This window comes from Podarcis filfolensis, assembly GCF_964270895.1.
Source record: "Podarcis filfolensis genome assembly, chromosome: 6".
NCBI classification, from domain to species: Eukaryota; Metazoa; Chordata; class Lepidosauria; order Squamata; family Lacertidae; genus Podarcis; species Podarcis filfolensis.
The window spans coordinates 8,121,746-8,134,436 of NC_139609.1; the positions used below are offsets into that span (position 1 = coordinate 8,121,746).

At 40.6% G+C, this 12,691-nt stretch overlaps 1 protein-coding gene across 2 annotated transcripts in view; it reads left to right on the plus strand.

The window, feature by feature from the left end:
• Nucleotides 1-4,727, plus strand: part of KIFAP3 (kinesin associated protein 3) — a 75,256-nt gene extending 70,529 nt beyond the window's left edge. For both annotated transcript variants that reach the window (XM_083621688.1, XM_083621687.1), the window contains exon 20: nt 4,334-4,727. In XM_083621688.1, the coding sequence (XP_083477814.1) occupies nt 4,334-4,442 (109 nt within the window). In that variant the 3' untranslated portion in view covers nt 4,443-4,727. The remainder of the gene's footprint in view (nt 1-4,333) is intronic.
• Nucleotides 4,728-12,691: the final 7,964 nt, after the last annotated feature.

Here is a 12,691-nt window from a genome sequence, read left to right on the forward strand (position 1 = left end):
TCCACCTCCATGTGACAGCCCTTTAGATATCTGAAGATGCCTAGAGTATCTCCTCTCAGACTCCTCTTTGCTACTTTGACGTGTCTCAGCTGATTCAGGGATCCTGAATATATGTGGTATTTTTATTTGCTCTGAAGCAGTGCAAGTCCCAAGGACTTTATAAAATGCATCATGTATTTTTGGAACATTTCCTCTTTTGACAAGTTCTCACGAGCAAATTAGAAAGCTCAGCTGCCATTCTGAAGAGGTCCTAGATTATGCTAGCAGCCTGAGTTATCCGAGAGGTTAAGTATTGGCATTTAGTTTACAGTGCAATTTTCTCTTGACAAGGCTGGCAGACCAATAGGAAAAAGAAATATTTGTGCTCAAGAGAAGTGCATATGTAGAGACCACAAGCTTAACTGATGGCTGGAAATGATTTCAGACTAAAAAAACAAATCATTAAGAGTGCAGAGGGGGGTAAAATATACAGTCCTATTTTAACGGATCTCAAAATGATCCAGCAACTGAAGTTAGTATTACACAGTAATTAGCTAAGCTAAGCTGTTCACTACTTTAACTCCATGTCTCCCAGTCGCTATAAAGGTTCCAGGGTGCAACTATAGACCTGAACCTGTTTTGCGTATCAGTATATTCCACCAGCGGCAAGAAGCTTGTGAAACCCAAACCCATTGATACACAGTCTAAAAGAGGATGATAAATTACTGTTTTCCCCTCTATTTATAGCTTTTTGTTGGATTTAACAGAAGTGCAACTGCTGTTCTGAACAGCAGGAATTCTTACATCCGAGACCTGTAATTTATCCAAGCACACTTTGGCAGCTATATAAAAATTTGCATATCTGAAAGGTGGTGACTGTTGAATATTAACTTTGAATTAGATTGCTAGCTTGTTAACACAGTGCAGAAGAGGATGGGGCTTGAGTAGCCTATAGTTTTGAACTATGAGCATGATATTCATTATCATGTGCACGTTTTGTTAGCAAAATTCTAGTGTACTAGTATGGATCCATTGCATGTTGGTGCATTGTCTTGTCCCCATATACAAAATGGGGATTATGGTGTCACTTCTATCTGCAGCTTTAGAAAAGGAACCGTTAGCTGAACAGCTTTTATAATTATATTTTCTATACCTGTAACACACCATGGGACCTCAGCTGAAGGACAGGCAAGAAATATTATTTATAAATAAATAAATAAATCAAACCTTCAAGTAATTCTGGGATTTATTTATTTTTTAAAGAAAATTAAGGAGATCTATGAAATGGTAGGGCATTGGTGCAGAGACAAGGAGTGATTTCTTGCTGATTTCTTTGTGCCACTTCTTTGTAGTTGCTAAAGCGTTACTTGAATATTCATTCTGGAGTTCCAGCTGCAGAACACATTTTTATGTTCATATAAACTTTTATAAAAAAAAACAATCAAACCAAAGCTTAAATTCTTACCACATCATGGAGGCCTCAGAATCTGCTTTTATGACCCTGGGTCATGCTATGATATAACCAAATTTGCAACTACTCTGAGCACATTAGTTGGTAGGGAGAGTAGAAACATTGAACTTTCATTGTACAAATTCTGTCATCCATTTTAGAAGTCAGAATTTGTGCTAATAGGCATGAAGAGATGAAACCTTCATTAGTTTGTATAATAACTTTTAAGGCCTCACTGGTACTTATTTATTAACTGCACAAAGTCTTGTTCTCTGCATGGAATAGTTTAAGGGTTTCTCTTAGTCTGTTGCCTGGAATGTGTATTATTCATGGTTTTCTGCTTCCATCTGAAGCTTAAAGGTTCTCTTGTGTGGGGAAGAAAGGCAATGAAGAGTAAAGCCAACACATTTCTAGACAAGCAACTCCTAGAAGTATTATAGATCTGGGCTGATTATCAAGGTGTCCTGCAAATTGGTGACAGTCTTTTCTATGCTTGTCCCTTACCAGCCACAAAGTTATCTATGAGTTACCCGTGTGTGAGGGTCCCCTTATTTATATGTTAGTGTTTGGGTATGATTGCTCCTCCCTCGTTGTTGTTTGCCACACTGACTAAAAAATGCCTAAAAAGTTCTGTACCAGCACCATGTCTCCATTGGACTTCTGACACTGGCATTAAAACTATCCTTACATTTAAAACTTTAGACACCAGCATTTCAATGTGGGAATTGACCATAAGGGAGCAGCAATTATGTCGCAAAAGTAACATGTAAATTAGGCCAGATTCACAGCCTTCCCAGTGATCTTTCCAGTGATCTGAATGTTTTACTATTATGTTGGTTTAATGTCTCAAATTGTCATAGCGGAGCCATCACATACGCAAACCATTTGGAAATAACCAAAATGTCTCGAGCTCTGAACTGTAAGGCTCTGCACCTAATTACTTTCATGTTTATTGAACTAAAAGAGTTGATTTGATCGGAACGTAATTGAAACCATGATTCCCCTCCCCTACCTAATTAAAAATATGTTCAGGAGTAGTTTTGAGTAGGTTGAAGTAAATTGAAAGTGACTGGAAGCAGCTAACATCCAGAGATGAGGAGAGAGTGCCATCTACCGGTTCAAAAAGGCTTCTGGCTTGGCAGCTTGCTCCTGTGCCCCCTTGTACCCAGCAAAGAAATGCATGGAATTGGGCACAAAAGGTTTTGCCAGCAGGGCAGCTTCTGTTCAGTCTACGGAGGATGCTTCCAGATGGATGCTCAATTTGCAGAAGGGCTGTCACAATATCACCAATAGGCCATTGGCTATCAGGTTTTCCTCCAGAAGGGTAAATCCAGATTAAAAGGAATGTGTGGAAGTATGGGCTGGCCTTTTGATGATAACAACATGTGGATGCTGCAAAAACTTGCATGCGTGAGAAGCACCAATTACACAGAGGGCCATCCTTTAGTGGAACCAACATTAAAGATTTTTGAAGCCAAGATTATGTCTCACCTCTTATATGGGGTTACCATTGTAGGGAGGAACTTGATGTAGTACTTCAAAATAGATTCCTGTGTACGATATTGGCAGTGCCACATAATACACCTGGAGCACTATACTCTATAAGGCCTTAACTCTATAAAAGTTTGTATACACAAATCCATGTTTCTGTATTGGGGAAAAATATCATTGCAGCCAAAACAACACTTAGCCAAAAGATGCTTTTTGGATTTGCAGACACGAGAAGGCTGGGTAAAATCTCGTAGAGATCTGATGCAGAGTTATTTGATCTCCCCAACAGTGATATTGGTAGTTCCTCCTGGTCACAAGAGGTTAAATATCGTGTTTAGCAAAGATGCAAAAAAAGATATTGAATATATAAAGAATTGCCACCCTGCTATTTGTTACACTAAAATTAAATCAGACCGCAAAAGGGTTATATGTACCTGCGATAATTAACTTTCCCCCCATTATACGATCTTTCACTCAGCTCAGATTTCAAACAATGCCTACTGAATATCTGGATGGGAGATTTACTAACAGATCTGTAAAAGAGTACCTCTGTATATGTGGATCAGGGCTTATAGAGGATCTGATACATTATATTTTATATTGTCCACTGTATGATTCACTCAGAGCTAAATTTATCTCCCCTTTTCAGATTGCCTTAGAACAGTGATGGCCAAACTTGGCCCTCCAGCTCTTTTGGGACTACAACTCCCATCATCCCTAGCTAGCAGGACCAGTGGTGATGGGAATTGTAGTCCCAAAACAGCCAAGTTTGGCCATCACTGCCTTAGAAGGTCACCCAGATGAAAATTAAATGGCTGCTGGCAGATGTTGATAATTGCATCAGCTCTAAGGTGGCACCATTTGCACTAGCGGCAAGAAAGATAAGGTCAACATTTCCGGATAGTGGAAGTGCCAAACCCCAGGGATGCTGACCAGAAGGAATGCTTTTACATTTTGGACATTGTAGATTTGTCCTGGTCTGGTGCATGAAATGTCTTTTGCTTTGCAGCTGTGCGATTTGTGTTCATACTGCCATGTGATGGCTATTGGCTATAAACAATAAAATAAGATGATGATGAATACTTGGCTATGATGGACCAACAATTTGATTGAGTGTAAGGCAACATTTTCCATGCAAAGCACTTCTGGCTACCCCTGTGTTAATTGCTGCTTCCATGTTACGCTGGTCACCCAAGTAGCCTTAATTTGCTGGAGAGACCGCTGATTTGATAAGAACCAGGTCTCTAAGACAGGGCAGAGACTTCAACCCCCAGCAAATGGTTGATACCAAATAGGTACATTTCAATATATTTTTGCATTCTGGAAAAAGTCAGAGGGGATCTTGCACTGCGTGATGTCTATTTGCAAGGGTCTGTTTTCAAATGTCAACTCAGGTTTTTCTTTTCTGCATAGCGTTGCTGTGGATGGATTTGGCCAGCCCATGGGTATCCCAAGCCGCCCGACCACTGCTTATGGATATCGGCCGGATGAACCGTACTACTACACCTTTGGAGCCCGATAAAACATCCTGATGTATTAAACTATTGCCTTCCCGTATTCTTGAACTGTAGTTCAATTAAGACTTATCTCCGTCTTCTTAGTGCATGGTTATACAGTTTACGGGTCTTTGTGGTGCATTTTCTTCTATATGTGTTGCAAAGAAATGTTAGTCGTTCTGTGACTCCCTTTTTGTACAGTTTGTGCTGTATGTTGAAATCTATTAACTGGAATGTCAACACTTGTTATGTATATTAAGCAACTAATTTAATTGCTATTAAATGCAGGTCCTGTAGACCGTGGTACTGAATACTGAGGCTCTGTGAGTTTTTAATTAAACTTACTAATGTTGATGAGCAATAATTTTAACTAGCTTCTGAAAAAGTAATTGATTTATCCTTTTAAATGTCCTTGAAGAAGGCTGAATAACACCCTTAAATCCAGGGTTGGCCACCTTCTATGAGACTTTACGAGCAGAGACACACTTCGTACACCTGCTACAAGTGATATGTTGCATTAGTGTCACTGAATAGTTCTAACACAGGTGTGCATATACTTTTGTGACCATGCTGCTTGCAAACTGCAAGAGAAATCCTATGCACATGTTGCTCTGTGTTGTTTGAATATAGGGAGTGGTGTCAAAATGGTGAAAACCAATAGGGCAAACTTGGAAAAGGTGCATACATCTGAATGCCAAATGTTGACTTTACTCTTCTTTGGGGCAACTGCGCTTGATTTAGCTCTATGTACAAGGTGTGTTTCCTGAGGAACTTGTACTTACATGTGTACAAGCATAGGTGAGGCATCCAGACCATAGTGACATTCTTAATTAACTGAGACGTAAAAGTACAATTCCACATTTTCCATACTCATATTCTAGAGCAGTGATGGCCAAATTTGGCCCTCCAGCTGTTTTGGGACTACAATTCCCATCATCCCTGGCCACTGGTCCGTTAGCTAGGGATGATGGGAGTTGTAGTTCCAAAACAGCTGGAGGGCCAAGTTTGGCCATCGCTGTTCTAGAGGAAAACCGTTGCTGTAGACCAGAGCTTTCCAAACTTTTCACGTTGGTGACACACTTTTTGGACATGCATCATTTCGCGATACAGTAATTCAGTTTTGCATCATTTCGCAACATAGTAATGCAGTTTTACTAGCAAACTGGAGGTTAAACGAACCCCTTCCAGCCCCAGGAGAGAGTTTGTGCAACACACCTACACACTGCAGCCAACACACTAACATGTTGCGACACACGGTTTGGAAAGCTCTGCTCTAGACAGAATGTGCCTTTCAAAGCACAGGTGTATCTTTCTGCTTAATTATATAGCAATGCCACCCCAGGAGAACACTACGTTGCAAGGAGCTGCTTTGCCAAGAAGCCCAGCCTATGCTGCATGGAATAATGGTGTGCGAATCAGGACTGACTATATAGTAGACATTAACGGAAAGATTCATCTTTGAAACACAGACTCTCCACCTTCATTTGTCCCAGGTCTCTCTTAACTATGCTGCACATTGTATATCACTAATATGGCAAAACGGTACTAATCCTGAACTACATTTTATAAACTGCAATGGACGTTTTGACTTCTCCTGTATTTGAGCTTCAAAATGACTTGGCAAACCACATCCTAATGTCTCCATATCGTATGGAGCAAGGATCATACTTGGTGAAATGAAAAATGTGTGCTGGGGGGGGGGAACCCCAGACCTCCCACTCTGGTAATTTCTTTCCGTGTTCCTTTTTCTATCCAAAATACTCCCAGGAAATATCTCCCCAGAGTCCTTTTACTACATTTAATGGAGAACTATTTGTTTTAATGACTGTAGAAGCTGTCTGTTTGTGTTGCTTTTTGGTTAAAATGCTGAAGCAATTGAGTTGGGGGGCCTTAGACATATGCGGACCACCTGCCTTGAATGTTTGGTTCTCACCTCAACGACTCACACTTCAGACCCCTTGAGCAGTGACTAGCAGGCTTCCCAATGTGCTTTGGGGCTGAACACACAAATCCCACAGAAAGGAACTATGGAAATAAATTTTAATAGCAGCTAGACTGGTTTAATCTGATCCTGGATGCAGTCCCATAATATATGAAGCAGGAGGGTTTATTAATTTCTGTAGTATTTTGGCACTATATTAAAATGCCCCGGCTCATGCTAGCTTTCTCCAGACGCTGGTGGCGTTATTAATGTTACTGACCCTTACACGTTGCCCCACTACACAGAATACATCCTTCACCTGGGCTTGTGTCTGATACTAAAATGAAAGATTGATTGTCCATAAATTACTAATATGCAGTGCGACAAGCACACAGAGTTTATGTGTACAGAGTTAGGCCAGCATCTCCTAGAATCTAGGGGCTGGATTATGACTTTCAAATATTGGCTAAAAAATTATTTTAATACAGACACAGAAAGCTTACTTCTTTATTGAGAGATGCACATAATTCTACATGGTTTTCTGATACTACCCTCAAACTCAGGCAAATAGGGATTGCAATAGGTTCCCTTCTTCTGTTGGATGACTCACAAATCTCTCTCATCAGGCAGAGGCTGCTAGATCATGAAATCTAAAAACTCTACCCCTCCCAGCCTTTTTATGCACATCTGCTTATTTAGGATTGCAGTCCCACCATGGTGTCATGCCTAATAATTTAGAAACTCCATTGCAGAGTTTTTATGCTAGCTCATCTAAATACATTCCTCTATCATCTATATTGTTTGAAAGGTTTCAAAAAATCCCCTTCCAAACAGATTCCGTCCCTGTAATAAGAAAACACCAGATACATCACATAATTTTGGATTGCCCACTTCTCTACACCCATCGCAGAAATCTCCTAGTGACTCCCTTACAGCTCAAAATGTTGTTTTGCAAAGAGTCTGTAATCCAGTATTTGCTGAGAGATGCTACTCCCGAAACCAAGATTGTTTCCGGGTACTTGGCTGAGATCTTTAAAGCTAAATCTAAAGTTGCCTGATTTATTCCATGGTGGATATCTAGTCTTCAATGGCTTCAAAATGCAAGAAAGGAGATTCCGACTAAACATCAGGAAGAACTTTCTGACAGCAAGAGCTGTCGGCAGTGGAACAGACTCCCACGAGAGGTGGTTGACTCTTCCTCCTTGGAGGTTTTTAAGTAGAGGTTGGGTGTGTTAGGATATTGATGTTCCGTTCCACCTTAAAACAGATGTGTGGATTGTTGTATGTCAAATGTCTGTTTACACTCCAGCACAGCTTGCTGGGAATTTTTGTTTGTGTGGATAGCTTTTGCTTTTGCTGCTTGCTCTTGGACACGAAAGGGAGAAGACATGTTTTTCCTTTGTCCTGACATATGCTGAATAAACTGCCTGTAAATATACTTTCACAGCTGTCTCCTGCCACTTCTGTTTGCGCAGTGTTATTTTCTCTGCTGATTGGAGCGTGCTCCAGCTTCTGAAGGCTTCTGAAACTGCGGGTCGCTGTTTCATGCTGAGCCAAGGACCAGAGATCGCCTGGCTACCGGCCGGTGGGCTGGAGCTAGCTGGGGCTGGCAAATTGCCGCTGTTTCCTTGGAAGCATCTGTCATGGATGCTTTAGTTGAGATTCCTGCATTGTACAGGGTTGGACTAGATGACCCCTGGGTGCCTTCCAGCTCTAAGATTCTATGATTCTATGATTGTCCCTTTGGGAAAGAGAACTTGCAAATCAGTACTTCCAAATATGTCTGGTAAGTTTACATTCTTCGTAATACACTCAGTCTCCATTTTTCTTGACATAATTCAAATCCTACAGGTGACCTTCCATTGAAGAGCTTTCTTGATCCCTGAAGGCATTCAGGAAATATATTGAATTCCTCTTACCTCTACAGATACAATATTTAAATCTTGAATAACGCCTAATTTGAATAACGCCTAAACGGATGCCATCAAGTTATTTGAATAATTGTTGTTACAGATAATTGTCAGAGAGGCAGGAGTTTTTCTTTTTATCCATTTATCTATTAATTTAGTTATTTTCCTCTGTTATTTTTTCTCTTTCTCTTTTTTATATAATTGCGTTTAGCAAGGATCATGAGTATTACATTTTATATTTTCTTTCTCTTTATTCTTCTTTTTGATATATAGCTTTCTATTCTCTTTTTATAAATGAGTTTGGATTTCAGTGCTCAATATCTTTAAAATCTTCAGTAAAATTGTCAAAAAACCCCCCACAAAAACTCACTGCAAAATAACTGCAAAACTTTGGCACTGGTTTCCAGGGGATCCCAAATGTTGGGGTTCATAGTTGTTAAGTACGAACCCCGTGTTTGATATATCAATTATTCCGTTTGCAGGGTGCTGCAAAACACAGGGTTTTCCACTGCAAAAAAAACTGGAAAACTTTGGCAAAGGTTTCCACCCTTCTTCCTAACAACTGTTGCTCCAAGCAGCAACTTGCCATCTTGTCCCCCTTTATCCAGAACTGTTTCCCCCCCAAAAGGGCACATTTTTTCTTGTGGGACGTCATGCCTCATGTGACCTCCCCTTCCCAACGCAATTCTTCTGCTAACACGCATCTGGGGAAGGAAAGGACAGCACCTGCATAGCCAATTGTTTTTATTATTATTATTATTATTATTATTATTATTATTATTATTATTATTATTAATTTATACCCCGCCCATCTGGCTGGGCTTCCCCAGCCAACAAAATATTAAAATACAGTAATCCATCAAACATTAAAAGCTTCCCTAAACAGGGCTGCCTTCAGATGGCCCTGCACTGGAGTTTTATTTCCTTGTGTCCTTAACTGCATCGCTATCAGTCACCTTCTGAACAGGAGAACTGGTCCAGCCTGTGTGTTTTAAATCTGACACCTGCCACCTTCCCTTCAATACTCCAAGCTGTACCATTTATTCAATTGCAACATCCCCTCACTCTAGCACAGGCTTCCTCAACCTCGGCCCTCCAGGTGTATTTGGCCTACAACTCCCATGATCCCTAGCTAGCAGGACCAGTAGTCAGGGATGATGGGAATTGTAGTCTCAAAACATCTGGAGGGCTGAGGTTGAGGAAGCCTGTTCTAGCCGTTATGGGTGCGCCCTTGCAACCCCCCCCCCAAAAAAAAAAACTTACTGTAGATCTGCAACAATCTAAATAATTGTAATAAAAATATACACGGTCATGGGGACAGAGATGCCCTCTCTGAGAATTGCAGAACATTCAATGAGTCTTTTGGGGGCTGTCAGTAGATTGAGGGCAGGCTTCTTATATATTCATTTGTAAGAATATTAATTCTTATATTTCCCCCCCCTCAACTGATGGGACTCGCGCTCAGGACAGGATTACAGATTGAAAACAAGAAGGTGTATGTTGGAAATGTTATGAAATTGAGGGATTTTTGTTCACGTGGCAGTCCTGTAAAATAATTAAGGAATATTGGGAAAATATATATAATGAATTGAAAAAGATACTTTAAAAAATCTCCCCAAAACGTGAGATTTTCCTCTTGGGGATAGTAACAACAGAAGTCCCCCAAAAACAAAAGCGTTTACTACTATACACCACGGCTGCAGCTAGAATCTTATTGGCACAAAGGTGGAGAACAAGTCTAGTCCCCACTAGGGAAGAATGGCAGTGTAAAATGTTTGAATATGCTGAACTGGCTGGTCTGAGGAACAGGATAAGAGAAAACAAAGGTAAGGAATATAAGGAGGAATGGACAATGTTTATTGAATATTTCAAGAACCAGTATAGACAGATACATAGCAGGTCTTATGTAAATCCAGCAGAGTTGAAATAGATTAAAAGTATTTAATAGATCATTAATTGAATGATTAAAAAGATGTGGATTACGCAGAGCAGTAGAAAAACAAAAGGAACCAGAAAAAGGGTGGAAGGGAAGTCATATGGTATTTGTATATATGCTGTTCAAGATGCTCTCTGTTCCTGCTTTTGAAAATGCAAATAAAAATTAAAAGAAAACAAGAATCACAGAAAACACCCATGAAAATTCAAACATGAGTACAATCAAAACCATCCACATATTAAACCCGTTTGAAATGGGGGATGTTACTGGGTTGTTGTCTTTATACTGTTGCCGGAAATATCCGAGGGCTCCCTTGGACAAAAAGTAAAGACACCAACCAGGATAACTTGGAGCAAAACAGCAGCCTGTAGGCTTGGCCTTTATTGAACTGTTGCAACAGGGTGTTCCCCTCACTTGCAAGAGAGAGGAAAGACCCAGAAAAATAGTGTGCAAGGTCTTATAAAACTTTTTGAAATTCCCCTCCTCTAGGTCAAGCCCACCCCCAGAAACATCATGCATACATTACAGAAAGGAGGGGTTGAGGGAGGAGTTGGTGGTAACCTGAGTGTCTTGTCACCTGGCTGGTTCCTCCTTTCCCCCCTCCCCATGAGTCACTTCCAGGAGACAAAGGGGAGTTTGCAGTTTCCTGCCCCCAGAGGGAAGATCTGATCATTGTCCTTTGTTTCAGTCCATGCTGAATCCACTCCCATATGCAAGTTCTTTGTGATCTTGATTGTCTTCTGTCTGGGATCATCAGGGTTGGCATAGCAACTGGGCAGGGCTCCTGTGGATGTGCTGAGACGGTGAAGGGATTATGGCTGACCAGGACCAAGGCACCCCCCTTTGATAGTTCTTGTCATATGGAGTAAAATAAAATGGAACAGTGCAAATCCGATGTATGGTTGATTTTCCATGAATTTATAACAGAAATGTGGCGAATGTAGTGTGTGAGTGTGTGTGTGTGTGAAGTTTGTACAAACAGAATGATTGGGGTGGGGGGGTTCCTGCTACAGTTCCCCCCTTCGGAGATAAGATTGCAAAGGTGGCTACTTTGCAATCCTTTTCTCCGCACAATTTAAGGTGGTAATTATTAACCTGCTATTCTCCGTCCCAGATGCGTGTCTCCATGTGTACCTGAAAGGGACTCGGATGTCATGCTTCTTAAGGACATTTGCATAGAAATATAATGGTGTAACAGTGCACATAATTAGACTTAGGATATCACGTAAAATTAATATTTTGTTGTTCAGTTACTTGTGGCACTCTAGTACCTTGGAAGAAATATTTTCTCAATAGTGGCGTATGCTTTACATTTAGCAGGAAGGTCCACTAATGACTGAAAAATGCAGTTTGCTTTGTCCCCCGCCATTTTTGTGTTCTCAGGTGTCAAGGTAGCTCTTCTGTGGTCTCACACCGGCCTGGTGTCACAGTAGTGGCAATCCCTGGTGAATCCACTTAGGGCTTTCATATTAACCATGTTGCCTGGCACTCACCCCAGCTGGCACAGGTTTGGGCACGTCATGAGGGAAATGTCCTTGCCTTGGCCATTCTATGGGATTTTATTATTATAGGCTCTGGTCTTGCAGTCATGGGAAGTTGCTCACTTGCACTTTAAGGACCAAAAAGCTAATTGCAGCCTGGATACACTTGCCCAATTCAAAATGAGTCCAATTTGAATTTATCTTGCCCCATGGTTCCCAACTTCTCAAACCAATCTGTTAAAGGGCATTTGTCCAAATAAGTCAATTTAACTCTATAAGGGATTATTCCTGCTAAACCAAAGCATATGCACTTTCATGTATCTTATCAGCTTCTCTTTGGTTAAGCGAGTTTTTTTGGCACATTTTAAAATGGGTAGGGAAGTTGGCAGAGTGCCAGGTGAAACAACTAAATGTGGTTATAAATTTATCTAGTTCTAAACATTGGACTACATAATAGCCTGGTCTGTTAAAAAGCATAAAATGTATGAGAATCCTCCACTGGGTTGTAAGGAATAAGACATTAAACATAAAAACAATTACACACAAAAATAGCCACAAAAATAGCCCCCCCCTTCCCATTTGTGGAAATAACACACTTGTCAGACACATTTCAACATTCCTACATAATAACACATAATACAAAACAAACTAATTAAGTATCAGTTGCATATCTTGAGACAATTGTGATATTTTATGTATGTATCTTTAGAATCCTGGAGCACAGTCTTGAGGTTCAAAAGTGAGAAGATGTCCTTAGAATTCTACTCCACCCCCCTTTGTCAGCCCCACTTCCCCTTTGAAAGGATTTGCTGTGGCCACTTTGAAAACTTTGGTGTCTGTTGTTGTTGCTGCAGGTAATAGTCTTGTGGTGGCGAAGCTTTTCATTGGATCTGTAGTAACACATCTGTAGAAGTGATATCCTGTAAGGGGCAGGACTTAAAGACAGAGTTAGAAGGGGCAAAAAGGCAAAAAAGGATGTCCTTCAATTTACGTGGGAAGCTGCAAATAATAAAAATCTTAGCGGATT